The sequence below is a fragment of the Nannospalax galili genome, unplaced genomic scaffold, assembly GCF_000622305.1.
Source record: "Nannospalax galili isolate Female #2095 unplaced genomic scaffold, S.galili_v1.0 scaffold476, whole genome shotgun sequence".
In the NCBI taxonomy this organism is placed as follows: Eukaryota; Metazoa; Chordata; class Mammalia; order Rodentia; family Spalacidae; genus Nannospalax; species Nannospalax galili.
In genome coordinates, this window is record NW_008338274.1 from 1,659,053 (window position 1) to 1,679,707 (window position 20,655).

The window sequence follows — 20,655 nt, forward strand, 5'->3', positions numbered from 1 at the left end:
TAGGGTTAGAGCAGTAGGCCACTGATGCTTTCTGAGTGTGAAGTGTTGGGTATCATCAGTCTTCAAGACTAACACAGTTAAGTAATATTGGGGCTGAATCCTTAGTGGCATTATGGCAAACACCATTTTTGTTAATGACTAGTCTAATTTTTTGTTTTAAATGAGATAATTATATATTTATATAAGTAGTTTGATCATTTTATTATTGTCAGTTTTTGAGACCAGGCCTCACTATGTAGTTCAACCTGGTCTGGAGCTCGCTATGTACACTAGGCTGATCTTGAACTTCACAGGGATCCTCCTGCCTCTGCCTCCTGAGTGCTGGAATTGAAGGTTTGTGCCACCACACCCAGCCTTGTCATTTTATAATGAAAAAAATTTGTTCTGCAAGCCAGAGGGAACCTTAAGAATGTTCTGTATGGAATATCCTCCAAAGGAGTATTATTTCTCAGAAAATTGGTCTGAATGGAAATTGACCGGTTGGGAAACCCCATAAAACCTCAGTGATTATTCAGCAGAGCTTAAAGTAAATTGACTTATTTAAATTAGAATTAAGTGATTTGAAGAAAATAAGTTCTTTTTATAATAAGTTTAATTGGATTTTTTGGTTTTTGTACATGAATAAAAACAGTCAGCAAAGCGGCACATGCCTGTAAATCCAAGCTCTTGGGAGGCTCAGGCTGGAGGATTAAGTATGAAGCCAGCCTAGGCTGTGGTGGCATGATCCCATCTCAAAATGAAACACCACAAAAGACAAAAACAAGAGAAAACAAAAATCCAAGCTACAACCAAAAAAACAAACAAACAAAAAACCAAAAAACAAAACCCATCATATTGCCTTGTTTGGAAAAATGTAAGAAAAAAAATCCTGTATAAAATCAAAATATTTAAACCTAACAGATATTAAAGGTCTACTTGAGCCTACAACTCTACCCACCTGGCATGTGTTCTGGAAACTGCTAGCTTCTTTGACTTTCTGCTGTGCTTAAAGTCAGGAGTTTATGGGCTGTCTGTGGCCTTCTCTTGTTAGAGAGGGAGTGATGTTTTGTTCTGGCTACAGGGTTAATTCTAGCTTTTTTTCTCTGTGTGTAACTCCTCTCCCACCACTGAGAACATGTTATGCTTAACATGTAGACTCATTTGACCTTTTGTAACCAATTTTCCATCATTGTCATTGTCACTTGTGGACACCCTTTTATTTGGCCTGAGCTCTTAACATCCCAGACGAGGCCACGAACCTGCATGGCATCCTCCTCTGCTCAGGCTGCCCTACCCTGGGGCATTCCTTATACAGAGATCCTTTCTCACCACACTAACCCCTTGTGCCAGGCCACTGCTGAGCATGGCTGCCTTCCTTATTTCACTCAGGCCCTGAACCCCGTGTTTACCCTACCCTTGGCTCCTGTCTTCCTCCTGCACTCAGCCTACCACGGTGGGCTAGGCTCCTTCCTGCTTGGCTCTTGTCACACTTCTGCTCTGGCTTTGACTCCCACCCGACAGCCACCACTGCTGGTGGATACCTTGCCCTGCCTGGGCTCCCAGTGTACATTCTGGGCTGCCTCTGGATGGAAATGCCTTATTTACCCTATCCTTTATGAACATAGAACTGATTTATTCCATGTCTAAAGGGAAGGGAAAAGAGAGAGGCAGGAACAGTGGAAACTGGGAAGGCAAAAAGCTTTTGAATGACTGCCTATTCTCAGAATAAACTAATAAATCTATTTTAAGTATCTGCATTTTGTCTTTTGAACAGGTTATGAAGTTCACGGGATGGAAAAAATACCAGAAGGACCAGCTCTTATCATTTTTTATCATGGAGCTATCCCCATAGATTTTTACTACTTCATGGCTAAAATTTTCATCCACAAAGGCAGAACTTGCAGAGTAGTAGCTGATCACTTCGTCTTTAGAATTCCAGGTGAAACTTCATTGTGTATAACAATATAGAAGAATTTAATCGACATGATCAAATTATGTGATAATCTGTCTTCAGTATTGTTTGGAAAAGTGTTTTGTCTCTTTAGGGTAATAAACTTAGAAAACATCGACTTTCAGTTTAGATAATATATCTAAAAATTAAAATATAGCAAAACATCTACTTTTTAGTCTATTAAAAATTTTTTTGATTTATTTATTTATTAAATTTTACGTGTATGAGTCTTTTACCTGTATGTTTATAAGTGTACCACGTGCATGCATTGCCTATGGACATCAAAAGTGGGCATCAGATCCCCTGGAACTGGAGTTAAGGACAGTTGTTAGCTGTCATGTGGGTACTGGGAACCAAACCTGGGTCCTCTGAAAGAGCAGTCACTATTCTTGACCACTGACCCATCTTTCCAGCCCCCTGTTTGTTTTAAAGACAGCCTTGCTATGTTGCCTAAACTGATCTTGAACTTGTGATCCTTCTGCCTCAGCCTCCCAGAGTCCTGGAATTATAGATGTGTGCCACCACTGCTGGCTTTTTTTCCTCCTCCCATCCCCTCTTCTCCCCTCCCCTCCCCTTCCCCCACCCTCCTTCTCTCCCACCCCTTCCTTCCTTCCTTCCTTCCTTCCTTCCTTCCTTCCTTCCTTCCTTCCTTCCTTGATTTCCTTCTCCTTCCCTGCCCTTTCCCCCTCTCTCCCTCCATCCTCCCTTCCTTCGCTTCCTGCCTTCCTTCCTTCTGTTTTTTTGGTAGTACTGGGGATTGAGCCCTAGGGCCTTACACATGCTAAGCAAATCATCTGCCACTGAGCTATGTCATCCTATTTTTTTTCTTTATCAACAGGTACTTAGGGTTTTCTAAGCTAAACATTAAATTTTTTTTTTTTTTTTAATTTGAGCCAGGGTCTTGCTGTTTTGGCCAGACTGACTTTTGGCTTACAGTCTTAAGCAATCCCCTGCCTCAGCTTCCGAAGTAGCAGGCTTAAGTCTTGAGAGAGGTGACTTATTGTGCTGACTCTCCCTCTCCTCTCCCTCTCCCCTCCCTCCCTCCCTCCTTTCCTCCCAAGATGCTGGAGATTGAACCCAGGGCCTTGGAAATGCTAGGCAGGTGCCCTACCACTGATACTGTTAAAGCGATATATACTTTGGTATACAAAGTAGTTAATTTTTTATACTTTTTTTATGAGATAATTATTTTTATAGTTTAATGTTGTTAGAGCTTAATAGTGAATCCAAATTAGGGAAAAAATAGCCAGGATATATTTGTCTTCACCATTATGCTACCCCAAAGAGCATGTATGTTATGTTCCTTCCAATGCACACAGTCTCATAGCCTTCAGCTCTTAAGACTGAGGACAGCATTTAAAGAATCTCTTTATCATGGCTTTGCACCTTTTTAAAAAAATGGTTTCAGATACAGTAGTTATTTAAAAGATTTTTGAATGAACTTACTGAGAATCTTTTCTTTTGTTGCTAAAGCACTAGAAACAAGACAAGAAAGTTGATAGTATGTTCTCTGGAATTATAAAAGCAAAGCTGGCCCATCAACCAGACAGACTCAAATCAAGCATGGGTTAAGTAACGGTCTACATCAGTGCCTTTCAGAAACATGGTTAGTGCTTTAGTATTAGATCACTAAACTCCCATTTGTACTTTGTTCTTAAACTAAATTGGATGTAATGTTTTTCTTAGAAAGAAACATGACTACTTTGCAGATTGGGGAGCTAGAGAACAAAAGAGTATTATAATGCTTCATTTTTAAGTGACATGTTTTCACATATTTATAAAACAGTTGTGTGGGGTTTATTCCCCCTAAAGATTTAAAGTAAGCATTAACACCTTATATTGTCCCTTACCCTAGCCAGGTCTGGGGATTAAACCCTTCTGCATGCTAGCCAAATGCTCTTACCACTAAACTACATCTCCAGCCCAGAATAGCTTTAATATATGACTAAACTGCTTTGCTTTACTATTTTTCTTATGAAAAATGAATTTGCTTATAGTTTTCGCTTTTATAAATAAGAAATTACGAACTTTTTTAGCTTTTTCAAAAAATCCTACTTTATGCTTCATATATTTTGACATTGATTCACCTAATTTAGTCATTTATTATTTTCTGAAGTTATTAAATCACTATGATTTCTAGTTCAAGAGGAACATTTTGCATTTCATCTTGTATTTTACAGAATCCTTCCTTTCACTCACTCTGAGAGCACATCTAGTTAAATCAGTGAGCTTTTCATGTGGGGTAAACCTCATTTAAATATTAATGATGTAATCTCTAAGGCGGGAAGTGAAGTAGATCTGCACAGCTTTTAGCGCCCATCCATCCTCTCTGTTTCAAGCAGTACACACACACTGATAATCTAAAGTTCCAGGGTAGGATTGTATTAAAGTCTTCAATTATGAAAAGTTGCCTTTCACCTATAAATAGGTATAATTTTAAAATCTGTATAATATTAAGGATTGGAATCAGCTGTTCTTGAATACTATCTGTATAAAACATAATGATGTTTGCTATTATTATTAATTAGAAATTTTAGCTATAGAATTACATCACCCAACTTTTAATTTCAATAGGTGTGATTATAGTCTTTGTCAGTTTTGATATGGCTAATTATGTTCTCTGGGGTGATTCTTTCTTACAGGGTCAGTGGAAGAGTAGATTTGTGGGATGGGAAGTCATCTCTGACTGCTTTGACAAGTACTTCAGAACATGTTTGGCTTGAGTCAGTCCAAGGCAGTTAGGACTGGATATAGCTGAATGGGAATCTGTTCTGTTGCATGACTTCAAATATCCCACCTGCTTTCCAAGACCCAAGTTTTGTCACCTGTAAAATGGGGAGAAGAATTCCTGTTGTTCTTGAGTTGTGAGTTTTAACTGAGCTTGAAAATATAGCCAGAGTAAGTAGCTGATCAGCAAGTTGCAGCTACTGCTTCACAAGGGAAATCAGCCTTTTGTTAACCTTGAGTTGTTGACTGGATAACATTTACTGATAGAAGTGTGGGCAGTGAATTGTATAGCTCATGAAGAATTGAACAAGAATTATTAAAGGTATGTCTTTGTGCTCATGCTTTTACAGGGTTTAGTTTATTACTTGATGTGTTTTGTGCTCTGCATGGACCAAGAGAAAAATGTGTTGAAATTTTGAGGAGTGGTCACTTGTTAGCCATATCACCTGGTGGAGTCCGAGAAGCCTTGCTTAGTGATGAGACCTACAACATCATATGGGGTAATCGGAAAGGCTTTGCCCAGGTTGCCATTGATGCAAAAGTGGTGAGTTGTAGAAAAGTGATATTCAAATAAAGCTTGGTTTAATTTCAGACAGAGAAGTGAGTAAAAGCATTTGAGTCTAGATTCTTGCTGTAATAACTTAAAATTATTATATGTAATAGTGTGTATGATATCAGTAGAGAAATATTCCTTGTGCATGAGATGCTATCTTAAAAAAAAATCTGGATAGTTGACAAATATCCAGCAAGGTTTTATTTTACAGTTAAAAATTCAATTTCTTTTTAATAGATTTATAATTGTATACAAATAGCTTCACATTCTTTTAGTTAGACCTTTATTGTGAGTATAATTAGTTCTGTATATTTTAAGCCTATGATAGTTTTGACATGAATGAGTTTGTGTATTTCATTGGTGAATGTTGGTTCAATAGTTCTTTTATATGTGAACAGTTTTAACAACAGGACAAATAATTTGTAACCTGTCAGCTTCATTAAATGTGATTAGCTATCTTGTAGTATAAAGATAAGAAATAGACATTAGTGTAATTTAGATATTTTAAAAGTGCTTTCCAAATAAGAGTCACTGTAATTATTCTGTTTAGTAGTTCAAACAGTGTGAATGTAATTTTGTTTTTTCTTTTTTCTTTGGAAAGTATTTCTTAGCTTTTCATTCTCCATATTGTATTTTAGTCTAAGAAATACTTATCTTTTGCTTATGAAATGTTTCCCTGTTTCTGTTTTCACTTTATTTTTTAAAAAATATTTTATTTATTATTATTTTTTATTTTATGTGTATGAGTGTATTACCTACATGTAACTTTTAACCTGGGTCATGCAGTGCCCGTGGAGGTCAGAAAAGGACATCCCCTGGAACTGGAGTTATGAATGGTTGTTTGCTGCCATGTTGGTGCTGAGAATTGAACCCGGGTCCTCTGCAAGAGCAGTCAGTGCTCTTAACCACTAAGCCATCTCTCCAGCCTGTAATTTTCATTTCATATTACCAGAAAAAGAAATTGCAGTACTTTTGGTAGATTCTTCTCCTTTTTTCAAGCATGATAGGTTGAGACAGGTACAGTAACTTTAACAGCTCAGTTTGCTGTCATATAAAGAGGCCAAACCTTAGTTTGACTGCCCAGCTTTCAAATATGGACTGAATCGTATTTAAAGAGTATTAAAGAAGAGTGAGTATTTTTATATTTGAATTTCAAAGTTCAGAGCAGAACAAAACACTCAGAAGAGCTCCGTGGCTCTTTCTCTCCTGTGCATGTGCATGTGTGCACTATGAAAGGTCACAGAGGGGCTCTCATGGGCTCTGCCTCACAGGATTTGCTTACCTGGTTAGATATCTGAGCAACACTGTCCTGCAATAGATTATAAATTCTGTAAGAACACGGATTGTATATTTAAATCCTTAGTACAGTGATCTCTTTTGAATACGCTTTAAGTACTAGTTGAATTAACATTTTTTTTGTTTTTTAAACACGTATTTTTTAACTCTAGTAAAAAGGAGCATTGGAATTTAATTATAGATTGTGTTAGTAATAAAGTTATTTTATAAATGTTTTGAACATGGACTAAGTAACATGGAATACAAAACATTATATGAAGTTGTGCAAAAAAATAAAAAATAATGCAATATACTAACACAAGAATAACTAAAAATCTAATAAAACAATGGCTCACTTTTCAAGTTTTTAAAAATATTTTATTTATTTTTTTTATTTTATGTGTATGAGTGTTATGCCTCCATGTAGGTAAGTGCACCCATGTCGTGCAATGCCTGTGGAGGTCAGAAGAGGCTGTCGGATTCCCCAGAACTGGAGTTAGCTGCCATGTGGGTGCTGGGATTCGAACCCGGGTCTTCTATAAGAACAGTCAGTGTTCTTAACCACTGAGCCATCTCTCCATCCCCTCAAGTTTTTATTTTTAAAAGAATTGTTTCTTTGTAAAGATGAAGATAGCAAAAGTAGAGTTGAAATTGCATAATTTTATCATGGGATTCTAATTATCCACCTTATGCTGACAGTTTTAACCAGGATATTGCTTAGAAGGCCTGAAAGAGATAACGACAAACAAAAGAACTTTTTTTCAAATTCTTGAGTTTTATGGTAAATTGGCTGATATGGTCTAGATAATTCAATTAAGCTTTTTATATAAAATTTCCAAAAATTTGAAAAATAGCCTTCTCTAATTTTAGAAACAAACACAAAATTTAATGCTGTGAATTTACCAAATAGTATTATAAGTCTGATAAATATTGTGCTAGCCCAACATGGCGGAGCACTTTGGAGGGCTTTATCCAGGTACCCCTGCACAGTGAGGAGTGTTACACAGGAGGAGATTCAGGCACAGAGAGCTGGAGGGATGGAAGGGATCTGGTCATACAGCGTGGCAGCAGCAGAGCAGAGCGCGGTTGAGGCAACACTGCTGTTGCTATTCCTGACTGCATTTCACAGTCTGCTGACATCTAAGACTGAAGGCCTGCCAGAAATGTGAGGAAAAATTTCAGTGATATATATATATAAAAAAAAATATATATATATATGTAGTTGTAAGTGATATGAATATCCTATCTAGAAAATTCCTTAATAATACAAGCAAAGCTATCATAAACTGTGAGAAAATACTTAAAACTTTCATTGCAGGATTTTTAAATTTTTTAAATTTTAAACTTTTAAATTGTGACTACTGAGCTGAGGGTGTAACTCAAGAAAACTACTTGCCTCACATGCACTGGGCTTTGGGTGTGATCCCAAGCAATGTGTGAGGGGGGAGCATGAATAATGAAAAGTAAATTGGACTTACTAGCAGAAATTAAAAGAGAAAATCCAGCTGTCACCGTGGTCACAAAATATCAGCAGAAAATGTCATTTGAATGTGACTGAGAATTACTGCACGTATTACTCTCATTTTGTGAATTCCTGAGAAATAGAATTTTGATATCATTAGGCAACTTCACTTCTGGATTGTGCAAAAATTAGCCCATTTAATTGAAACTAAATAACAACTATAAAAGAAAAGAACACTTGTTTCAAAATTATTTATTTGCATTATCTCACTTTATCTATAGACTCTTTTGAGATAAGGATAGTTATTCCCATTTTTGACATGAAGAAAGTGAGACTTAGATTTGGTAAGCACCTTATTTAGTGGTTCCTATATTTTTGGTAGCAGAAGCAAGACTTTAGAACGATATTAAACTAGTTCCCCAAGAGTAGTTTTTATAATGTTATACACATGTGTATGTATACAGAGACCCATGCATATGTGGAAATAATAAACTGTAGATTATTTATGCAATTGTCTTGTATAGAAAGGTATACAAGGAAAGAGTTATCCAATGATTATACAAGATCAAGTTTTAAAAAGCTAGTGCCTTTGTCTTTAGGGGTGTAAACTTGAATGCGAAGTCAGAAACTATAGACCCAGAGTCTGACATGAAGACTGAACCAGAGAGGGCAAGCATTCTTCTATGAAGTGGATTCTAGAAATGTTTAGTCTCCAGAAGTTTAGCTAATTAAGGAATACTGCTGAACCAGAATTGTCTTCATAAAGTACACACTTCACTTAATACAGACATTTGGATTGTGCCCATCTGTAGACATAGTCAACAGTGCTGGTCAAGGGAGGCACAACAGCGTATTTGTGAGCCAAAAGTGAAATGCCTTACTGGGCATCCCAAAGTTCTCAACTCTGTAATATACCTATTTGAAACATTAGGACTTCAAGCCATTATTTCATTTTACAAAATTTGTGGTAATTTCTTAGATCATGTTCTTGTATTTTTACAAAAGAATCCAGTGTCCATTGCCTTCTTTCTATGATAGCTTCACAAATTAGCCCATCAGATTGAAAATTCCTTACCTTTGCTTACTTGACTTCTTTTCCTGATTTTGAGGTTGCTGCTATTTGTGACCTTTGTATTTACAGAATATAAGTGAGGTCATTTTCTTGCTGTTTACCCATTCCTTTTTAATTGCTCATCACTTTCTTTTACCACATCTGTTCAGGTACTGTTATAGGTGTTAGGGACACAGAAGTGAACAAAACAATGTCTATAAAATATATTAGGTTTCTTCCTTCTGCTAAGAGGAGAGGTGCAAAAGTGACCAGTTAGTTAACCATGAGGTAATAGGTTTTATGAAGAAATCTACCCTTTTTTCTTTCTTTCTTCTATCTAGGACATCCTCTAAAACTCATTAAGAAATACTTAAATAAGATGGCTGTGGTGGCATACACCTTTAATCCCAGCCCTCAGGAGACAGAGGCAGGTGGATCTGTGAGATTGAGGACAGCCTGGTCTACATAGAGAGTTCCAGGCAGACTGGGACTAAGGAGACCCTGTCAAACAACAACAAAAACCCAAAACAAAACAAAAAAGAAATACTTAAATATCCATTCATTTATCTAAAACCCAGGTTGTTAAGTAGGTAGTTTTATATTAGGCATGTATAAATAGTTCTGTAAATAATATGGTACTTCACATATATGTACAAATACAGTTTTATCTATTTTAAAACATTTAATTTAGTATATTTGTCTATATGTGAAAGTATTTTTTCAGTTTTTAATATATTTCAGTATTTACAGTGGCATAATCTTCCCATTTGATTCCTCGTTATTTTACGGCATTTAGCTCATATTTCCATTTCTTCAAATCACACTTAATCATTGATGCTCATGGAATATCCTCTAAAATTAATGATGTAAAAATCTTTATCACATACACCTTTCCTTTTGTTTGAGTCTTATACTTACTGCTTATCGAAATTGAGCACTTTAAATTTAATGGGCTTACAGAAATGCTGTGTGGCTAATTCCATGGTACCATCTTGCTGAAACCTGTCATTTAAATTTACATATACATCCTCTTAGAGTCTGCATATTGTAACTTCTTCAGTGAGTATATTACTTGGGAGCCCAGTAAAACCAATTTACCTCATTTGTTTTATTTAATGATTATTATAATCTCTCTTTTGAGTTTCAAGGATTTATATATAATATTAAGAAAATTAGTAGATGAAATATTGTATATTACCACTAAAGGGTAGTATTTCCAATTTGTACTTTTATGAATGAGCAAGTTGAATTTAGTTTGATAAGTCACAGCATTTTTGAAATCTGTCTTTAGAATCTCAAATATGTCCTCAAAAATTAAAAAATAAAGAGTATTTGCCTTAGTGACATGATGGAGACCTTAGATGGATTTATGTATTTACTTTTTAATTCAAATTCTTTTCTTTAGCCCATTATTCCTATGTTTACACAAAATATTCGAGAAGGATTTAGATCACTTGGAGGAACAAGTAAGTTCTTATATGGTTTTAGTTACAATGTAATGTTTAAACATGGCTTTTTGAACTCTATGAGGAAAACTTTTGAATTATTAATTTTAGAAAATGGATATTACTTAGATACTGTTAATGTATAAACTCTAAGTGATAACTGGTTCTGAGTAATGACAATTACTATTTTGGAGAGGTCCAGGAGTTGAGACAGATCTTACCATGTAGCCCAGGCTGGCTTCAATCTATATCCTCCCAAGGGCCAAGTGCATATTATGTTTTTGTTGAGTATTGTATACATGCTAAACCTTATTTGAATGGACTTTTATGTGGTGTTAAACTGTGTTGATGAGATTTATAACAAAATTAGATACTATCTTTTAAATTCAGATGAAGAAGCTAAGCTTAAAAATGGATACCCTACATATTGAACTAAGATGAACAACCTAGGAGAGGGAGATGTCACTTGGTTTGGTTTAGTTTGTTACTTGTTTTTTATTTTAGTATTTTGAACTATATTTACATTGAAGAATTATTTTATCTATCTTCAATATATTAATCAAAATAAACTTCTAATCTAGTTAGAGGAGTAACAATTGCATATGTATTTTCTTTAAATATTTCATTTTGAAATGTCCTGTTTTGAGCCTATGGTTTGTATATTCAGTTGTCATATTTTATATCCTTCTACTATTCTTATTGTTACTGTTTCTGTCCATTCATAAGTCTCCTTTCAGCAAGCATTAATTTTCTATTCTTTTATCTTTTCACATATTTAAAATAGAAAGACAGATTGGTATAATATTTAACTTTGGTTTGGAATTTTTTGTGGTAATAAACCAGAAATTATTCCAGGAATTTTGTTTCTGTAATTATAAATTAGTTTCAAAATTTTATTGCTTGCTTTTTTTTTTTTTAGTATTATGTTAGGTGTGATGGTATACTTTGTATTTCTGTATGTAACAAACAATGTTTTGAGCCTTCAATATAGCACATGACTATGTACCATGAGACTTACCTTTTTATATTCATTTGATGCTGTTTTGTAAATATTTTATTATTTTTATATTTTGTGTATGAGTGTATTGCCTGCATGTATATAGGTACAATGTCGCAGAGGTGGGAAGAGGGCATCGGATTCCCCTGGATCTGAAGTAATACATACCATATAGGTGCTGGGAATTGAACCCAGTCCTCTGCAAGAGCAGCGAGTGTTCTTAACTGCTGAGCCATCTCTCTCCATCTCCCTTTGATGCTGTTTTTTATTAACATTGTTCAACTTTTTTTTTTTTAGTTTTTATTTTTTTTAGTCAGGGCCTTACTATGTAGCCCTGGCTAGCTTGGAACTCACTACTTAAACTAGGCTGGCCTCAAATTCACAGAGAACCACCTACCTCTGCCTCCAGAGTGCTGGGATTAAAGGTGTGCACTGTGGGGATTAAAGGTGTGCACTGTGCCTGGCTATTTTAAAATTTTTCTTTTTTTTTTTTTTTTGTCATTTTGAAACAGGGTCTTCCTGCAGTTCCAGCTGGTCTGGAACTCACTATGTAGACCAGGCTGGGCTTGATTTCTCAGCGATCTGCCTGCCTCTGCCTCCCAAGTACTGGGATTTAAGGTATGGGCCACCATGCCTGGCCAAATAATATTTAATACTGCTAAGTTTCAGACCTAGGCATCCCTATTTAACAATAATGTTTGCTGGTCTTTATGTAGTTTGTCAGTGCATTGTACCCTCATGTTTGCATAAGCCTTGCTTTAGCCTTACCCATGTTTTTGGGTTTTTTTGTACATGTAAACCACTTACGTCGAGGCTCTAGACAGTCTAACTTCCAGCTTTTGCAGCACTCATTAGGCTTTGGTCAGCAACAATAGGAGATGGCTTGTCTCTTCATATTCTCATATTTAAAAGATCTTACTTGTTCCTTTAGTGAGTATACTTAATTTGCCTTTTCATTTGAGTACAAAGTGTAGTGTAATCTGTCCCTTTAGCAGTCTCCAGATTCTGTCATTAGCATGCTGCGCATGTGTGCTGCATATGTTACAACTGACAAAAAGTTCACCTTTAAGAACAGATTGTGCTAGGGATGTAGTGTCAATCTGTAGCACAGAAATCCTGAAACACAAACAAACACAAAAATGTTCATTGCTAAGAACTGATATTTATTTGCCACCTTCCTGCAAGTCTTGTGTAATTAATTTGAAAGTTTACAATTATGCACCTAACATAATTATCCAATAAAAATAGTTTTGTTTACTTTAAAACAGGGCTGTTTAAGTGGCTTTATGAAAAATTCCGCTATCCATTTGCTCCAATGTATGGAGGTTTTCCAGTGAAGTTACGGACCTACTTAGGTGACCCCATTCCATATGATCCAAAGGTAACAGCAGAAGAATTAGCTGAAAAGGTAAATTGGTTTTTCTTCCTTAGTCTTAGGAAGGATTTTAAAAAATTATTTAAAATTTCATTGTTCATATGTTAGATGCCAAAATTCTCAAATCACGGTGATTTTGCCCCATAGGAGACATTTGGCAAAGCCTGATGGCATTTTTTAATTGACATGAAGGAGTTGGGATGGGATTGGTACTGCAGACATCGTGTTTAGAAGGCAAGAATAGGATTTATAGGGACCTGCAGGAAATCTAGGAATATGTTTCTATATATAAATTTTTGGAAATAAGGACTGGAGTTAGGGAAGAAAGCCAGAATTGACTGAAGACTTGAAGTCATGAGCTTTGCAATGACTATTAAAGCCTGAGGTTTACAAGACAAAGAGGTAGGAGAACAAGAAATTGAGGTGTCAGGGTTAGTGGGTGAAAATTTTAAAAGAGTTGGAGCAATCAGCAATAGTTCTGCAGGAGGTCCAGAATCATATGAAAACAGTCTACTTAGCTTGCAATTATATTCTGTTAAAATATTTGACTATTTTTATTTTATGTGTAGGAGTGTATTGCCTGCATGTATGTAAGTGCACCTGTGTCATTCAGTGCCCACAGAGGTCAGAAGATTCCCTTGGAACTGGTGTTACAGATGGTTGTTAGCCACCATGTAGGTGCTGGGAATCAAACCCAGGTCCTCTGCCAGAGCCAGTCCTCTTAACTGCTGAGCCATCTCTTCAGCCCTGTAATTATAGTCTTTTTTTTTTTTTTTTTTGAGACAGGGTCCCTGTAGCCCCATCTGGCCTGGAACTTTCTGTGTAGACCAGGCTGGCCTCAAACTCAAAAAGATCTGTGTGTCTCTGTCTCCCAAGTGCTGGGATTAAAGGTGTTCGTCACCACACCCGGCTTGTAATTATGTCCTTAAAGAATAGAAAACTATTCAGAGAGCAATAGATATTGTGGTATTGAATTACTTATAAAAAGGATGCATATTTCTGTTGCTGTTGGTTTGTGATGCTGGGCCTTGCTCATGCTAGGCAAGCTCTCTACTTCTGAGCTATATCCTAGGTGTGAATGTGTTTTGATTATAACTTTTATACCAGCCTTTAATATATATACTCGTCTGGTTTGTTTAAAACATTTAAAATTGTGTTGAAAATACCTATACTTGCCCAATATGGTGGCATACATCTTCAATCCAAGCACTTGGAAGGTAGAGGCAGGTGGATCCGAGTGAGTCTGAGGCCAGCCTAATCTACATAGTGAGTTTCAGACCAGTCAGGGCTGCATAGAGAGACCTTGTCTCAAGCAAAACAAAACAAAGCAAAAAGATGTAAATTTCTATCTACCCATTTTAAGCATATAGTTCAGATCTGTTTAGTACATTTACATTGTTGGACAGCAGATCTGTTTTTTTTTTTAATGTTCCAAAATGTATTTTAAGTTTTATTAAAACAAAATATGGTGCTTTTTACTGAATACTTTTATAGCTTTTTTTTTCTGATTTTAATTTTATAGAAAATCAGAAACTGAATGTTGTGTTTTATAATCCTAAAACCCTAGAGAATTACTATTAATATTGGGCTAGTTCTGTTTTACTTTTGCTTTGAGACTGTTATACTAGATTAAGTCTTTCACAGTTGATATGCTTTGTAACTATTTAGACTGGTTCACTGATACTTCATCATGAGTATCATGAGTACTCTTGGGTTTTTTTTACCATGTTGTCTCCCAAGCTCTCTTGGGGTCTCTTGCGCTATCAAGCAAACCATACAACATATGTTTATGTACATTTATTATTATCGTGGGGGGGAGGAGAGGGGAGTAACAGAGGAATGAGTGCCCAGTGCCTAGCTCCATGCCTCTGGCAGCCTGGCTCAGAGCCTGTAATATCAGACCACGCCATGCCCATAGTCACTGCTAGCATTTGCTCACACCTCAGAGGCTAGCGATCTCCCCCAGATCCATAAGTGTTGGGCCATTCTGTCTGTGAGCTGCGCGTTCCCCATGCCATGGCTCCTGTCTTCTGTTCCAAGAAGGCTCCCAGCAGCTCCTCAGTAGTCCACGCTCAGGGACAGGCCCTGCCCCTTGGAGGAACTAGCCAATTGGGAGACACATGCAAAACTGAGTCTGCACCAATTGAACACCAACTTCCCCTTTCTCCCTCCTCTAAGCCCCTGATAATCACAATTCTACTTTTTTCATCCTGGATTTGATTTTAGGTACCTCATGTGATAGAACATTTAGATTTTGTCTTTGTGATGGACTTTTTTCACTTAGCACAGTATCCTGAAGGCTCATCTATTTTGTAGCATCTGATAGGATTTCCTTCACCTCTAAGGCTGAATAATATTCTCTTTAGGTATCTACCACATTTTCTTTGCCAGTTCATCTGTTGGTGTACATTTAAATTGTTTCTGCTTGTTACTAAAGTGGGATTACTAGATTATATGGTAATTTGATTTTTAATTCTGAGGCATTGCCAAGCTCCTTTCCACAGTGACCATTATCATTTTACATTGTTTGTTCTTATTTTTCTTTAATTAAAATTTTATTTTTATTTATTTATACTTAAAAATTTTTCTTTAATTCACTTTATATTCTTACATAACACACAAGTTTTAATTTCTCTGCATCCTTACCAATGTTTATTGCCTATTTGGTTTTACTTCTAGTAGTGGCCATCCTAATAGGTGTGAGGTCAGAGCTCATTGTGATTTTGATTTGCATTTCTTTCATGATTAATGATACTGAGCATCATCTTTTCATAGGCTTCTTGGCCATTCGTATGCAGACATTTCCTTAGAGAAATAAATGTGCTCAAGCCTTTTGGCTAATTTTCAGTTGAGTTGTTTGTTTACATGGCAGAGGGAAAAGATCAGGATTCGAAACATGAGGTAGCCCTTGAAATTTCTGTTTGGAAATGCTCCATGGATTCCCATTGGCATCTTATTGGCCAGAATGGTCACACAACCACAGATTTTTGTGAGGTAGAAGCTGAAGTCCTCCCATGGGGATGGCCTGTAAAAGTGGGCCTGGTAGGGAGAAGGAATAAATAATACACTTTCTCATAGTTAGACTTAGCAAGCTCAGTCACTTAGAGAAGGGCTCACAGCCTAAGCAGCTACAGTGGTGTGGGGTTGTTCACATGGAGCAGTTGCTACTGAGTTTCAAAGGTAGCAGTAATGATGTAATGTGGGGCCTTATTCTCCAGCTCTTCTAGTGGTTCATTAAGTTCATTCACAGTTGAGCTCCAGTCCCTGTCTGAAAGTCAAACCTTATGATACTGACTTTAAGGCCAGGACATGTTCCCCATGTAGTGTGGCTCATCTTCCATTCTGAAATGGTGACTCCCTAAGAGCTTCAAGGGCTGCAGCTGAGTCCCAACCCTTTAAAGTTACCTCTGTCCCCACACTTTGTTTATATAATGAATTTCTTTGCTGCTCCCTAACAAATGTGTGTTCTTGAGACTATAACTGAGTTCTATAGTTCTTCTAACTTTTTTCACTCCTTACTTTTTAGGAGCTAAGTGGGTCAGAGCTAGTCAGGATGTGTTCTTATTTTTTAGGTCAGAATACAAGGTAACGGGGCTGGAGATTGGCTCAGTGATTAAGAGCACTGGCTGCTCTTGAAAGAAGACTGGGTTTGGCTCCTAGCACCTACATGGTGGCTTACAACTATCTGTAACTCCAGCTCAGGGGATCAGCATTCTTCTGACTTCCATGGGCACCAGGCTAGGTGTCAAGGTCCTGATCCTTGCTCCACTAGGCAGCAACATCACCTTAGACAAATGATATGTCTTTGTGTTAGGCTGACATTACTGCACTGGAGTAGGCTTAAAGAATATGTGCACACACACACATACATACATACACACACACATACACACACTGAGTAAATAATGTAATAAAAAATTAAATATAGAAATAAAAACTTGTTTAAAAATGGGTCATAGACTGTTCAGGCATGTTGCTCTGGAAAAGAGTCATTTTCTTTTCTTTTATGCTGTGAATATATCTCTTAAAAAATATTTTTATTGTTCCAAAGTGAGGCGATTTTTAACACATTTTTCCAGAAACAGTTTGAAGCAGGTTACATCAAAATATATATACAATGAAGTTTAAGGGTGGGAAAGTAGGGATAAGAAATCAGACTAAAGCCAGATATGGTGGCACATGTCCTCAGTCCTAGCACTTGGGAGGCAGAGCCCAGCAGATAAGAGTCATTTTCTAAATATCATCTAAATGTCAATTAAGATATGCTCTAATAATGTTGAAGATGGCACTTGAGGTTTTCTTGACATATTCTAATTGATTTTTCTATTGCTGTGATTTAATCACAATTCTCATCAAACTGTAGAAATTGAGGAATGAACTACAGTGTGTCAGCACATTCCTTCCCCCCCACTTATCTGTATCATGTTGCCTGATACAAATATGGAGTGTATATGATGAAGGGAAGACATTAGTCCTCATTAGCCACTAAAATGAATTGAATGTTCCATTTGCCTTTTAGAAATTTCCCACTGTTCTTTTTCTTCCTATTTTTTTCTACAATTCATTTTAGTTTGTATCATATATAAATAAGGCATTGCTGTGTTGATAGAGAAATATTAAGATGTATTTTGACTAGCTTACAGGTAGGTACAGAAAATAGCTTAGTGGACAACAACTGTAGTCAAGCTTTTTTAAAAAGTGGGCTGGAGAGATAGCTCAGTGATTAAGAGCATTGACTGTTCTTGCAAGGTCCCGAGTTTGATTCCCAGCACCCATGTGGCAGCTAACAACTATTCATGATGCCTTTTTCTGACCTCCGTGGGCATTACATGACATGGGTGCACCTACCTACATGCTGGCAATACACTTATACACATTAAAACAATAAATTTAAAAAATTTAAAAATATTTTTTATTTATTATTTTTATTTTATGTGTATGAGTGTATTGCCTGCATGTAGGTAAGTGCACCCATGTCGTGCAGTACCTGTGGAGGACAGAAGAGGCTGTTGGATCCCCTGGAACTGAAGTTATGGACAGCTGTTAGCTGCCATGTTGGTGCTGGGATTTGAACCTGGGTCTTCTGCAAGAACAACCAGTGTTCTTAACCACTGAGCCATCTCTCCAGCCCCATAAAAATTTTTTTTTAAAGTGTAAAAATATGCTATATGTGTACTGAGAAGAAAACCACATATTCATCCTAAATGGAAATGGGGCCAACACATGGGAGGATGTTTTTCTTTTTTTAAAAAAAAATTCTGCATGCTAGGTATTTAACCGAGAGCCTTGCATGTGCTGGCCAGGTGCCATAGCACTGAGCTACTTTTCCAGCAGGGGAACTTCTTGAAAATAGCAGTACATAAAAATCTTACAAGAAGATTGATTTCTATTGAGAGCTAACCAGCTTTTCTTTTGTTTGATAAATAGACCAAGAATGCTCTGCAAGCTTTGATTGATAAGCACCAAAGGATACCAGGAAACATTATGAGTGCTTTGTTGGAACGCTTTCATAAAAAGCAAAAGGTCAACTAGAAGACAATTTAATATGTCTACATTAATATGTTCATATCTTTGGTACTGTCTTTTAAATTTTTAATAGGTTGTATAGTTAATGTTTTTAAAAATCATGTTAATAAGCATTTTCTTAGAACTTGCTTAAATTTATATGGTTAATCTTGTTTTGTAATTAGTTGTGTCAAATGTAATCAATAACTCATTAGTTGCTTAATCAAAAAATGATGTTTCATTTATCAACCTTATTAATGCATGTAAGAATAAGTTCTTACAGTTAAGGTTTTTGATAACATCAGTTTAGGTTAAGTAGACATTCCTAAATAATGCAATAGTACATTCCTAATTTCTGTATCTGATGTACTGATGTGTTTCTGAGAGAACATGGGTGTTTAGGTATACCACAATTGCTTAAATTATGCAGCAGATACTTTTATCTGCCCTTAATTACAGTTCCAGCTTCAGGTAAGCTGTGGAATATTTTTGTGCCTCTGTTTATCTTTTTAAAGCATGATAATGCTGTGGTGAAGAATATTATTTTACATTGCTTATATTTATTGTGATAAATAAGTGCTGTGTGAAAACCACTACTGAATTAATGAATCCCCAAATCCTTTAGGAGTTATGTATATATTTTGTCTCTTGAATGTTGAAATTGCCCCTTCAGGTGTGATGTCCAGTTGCCAAGAACATCCAAAGAGATGTACTCTTATAAATTGAATAATTGTGACTTGTAGTATTTATTTACTGAATTGGTATTCTAGTATTTATTTTTTACCAAGTGTCTAAGCAAACATGGGGTGTGTTGTGAGCCCTAGAGAATGGCATTTTATGATGGAAGATAAAAATCATTGTCAACCTCTGCCTGCATCGTGTTAGAAGCTGATTCTAGGCTGAGGAAATAAGAAAGCTCTGGTTTTGTTCAGTAATTGTGGCTCATCATTTTGACTTTGCAGCCAGTCAGGTGGCTTATTAATTCAATAAAATATACTTGAATGATAAATTTCTGTAACTACAAAGCCCTCTGAAAATTGTAATGGCTTTTGATTTGTTGTCCTGGAAAATTGATTTTAAAAGTGTTTAAAAGTATGTTAACAGAAAAACATCAGAAATCTATTGCAGTATCACACTTTCCCTTTCATACGTATTAAAGTATTTGGGTTTTATATGGACTTTTTAATTATAAGTGTATATTTATGATATATAATGTATATCAAAATAAAGCATTGTAAAAATAAAGTGAATTGTAATTCATTCGTTGAGAAATTGTGTGACATTCCTATTTTAAACTGATACTTCTGTTTGTTGTACTATTTCTCAGTAGTCATTCCTTTTATCTTAGCCACAATGAATAAAACCTACATTTCCATGTAGTGAGTATATTTCAGAGCCAACTGCAGTAAAAGGCAATTTTCTTCATTCTTTTTTTTCTCTCTAGCAGTGAACATTGGGTCAAAATTGTTAAATATATCCTGAATGAGTGAATAAAAGATTTTAAAGTGAATGAGAAAAATATTTTGGGAAAATAGTTTTAAAGACTAAAAAAAAAGAGTGTCATTTGTTGTTAATGTAAGCAAAAGCTATTATTTTATAGCATGTAAGTTTTACTGTTCTGCTTAAAACCATTTTAGGGTCCCTGATACTGTCAGCTTCCCATCTTGATCAATAAATCTGTATCTTTGCTGCTTGAACTTAAATCTACCCTTTGTAAGATTCAGGGAATGTGGCTCAATCTAGAAATGAAAGTCATGACGGAGAGGTGGGAAGAGAGTTTGGCCTGTTTTAGACAGTTGTGTCAGCTGGATCCTGATGTGAGCCTGAAGGGACGCTTTCCAGAAGCTTGACTCTGGCATGCTTTGCGGGGAGAAATTTCATACCCTTTTTAAAAAACTTGCATTTTGAAAACACAATTTCAAACATACAGCTTTGCAGTGATAGTGAACCCTTTACCCACAGACACCAGTTGTTAACCTGTCGTGTTTGCTTTGCTCTCTTCACACACCCTTTGCTCTCTGTCTGTTTGTATATCTGTCTTTTTTTCTTCCAAATCACCTGATAGTTCATTTTAAATACCATGCCCTTTACTGTTTTGATGACCATGAGGTCACACATTTACAGAACTCGAGAGCAATGATCAATAAACCAGGAAATTTGTCATTGGTGTAATACTTTTATGTACAAACCATGTTAAATTTCATTCATTTTCATGGGCCATCCAGATGGCTTAGGGGTAAAGGCACTTGTGCCAAGCCTGGCAACCTGAGCTCAGTCCCTGGAGCCTACATAGCGGCAGGAGACAACCAACTACTGCAAGTTGTCCTCTGACCAC

At 36.2% G+C, this 20,655-nt stretch overlaps 1 protein-coding gene across 4 annotated transcripts in view; it reads left to right on the forward strand.

Moving 5' to 3' along the window:
* Tmem68 (transmembrane protein 68) overlaps positions 1-20,017 on the forward strand; it is a 35,087-nt gene extending 15,070 nt beyond the window's left edge. For 2 of the 4 annotated variants that reach the window (XM_008833082.3, XM_017798133.2), the window contains 5 exons: positions 1,754-1,918; positions 5,008-5,201; positions 10,404-10,464; positions 12,709-12,848; positions 18,243-20,017. In XM_008833082.3, coding sequence (XP_008831304.1) covers positions 1,754-1,918; positions 5,008-5,201; positions 10,404-10,464; positions 12,709-12,848; positions 18,243-18,347 — 665 coding nt within the window. In that variant the 3' untranslated portion in view covers positions 18,348-20,017. The remainder of the gene's footprint in view (positions 1-1,753; positions 1,919-5,007; positions 5,202-10,403; positions 10,465-12,708; positions 12,849-18,242) is intronic. The other 2 variants (XR_003849536.1, XM_017798132.2) reach the window with 2 other exon arrangements.
* The last annotated feature ends 638 nt before the right edge of the window (positions 20,018-20,655 follow it).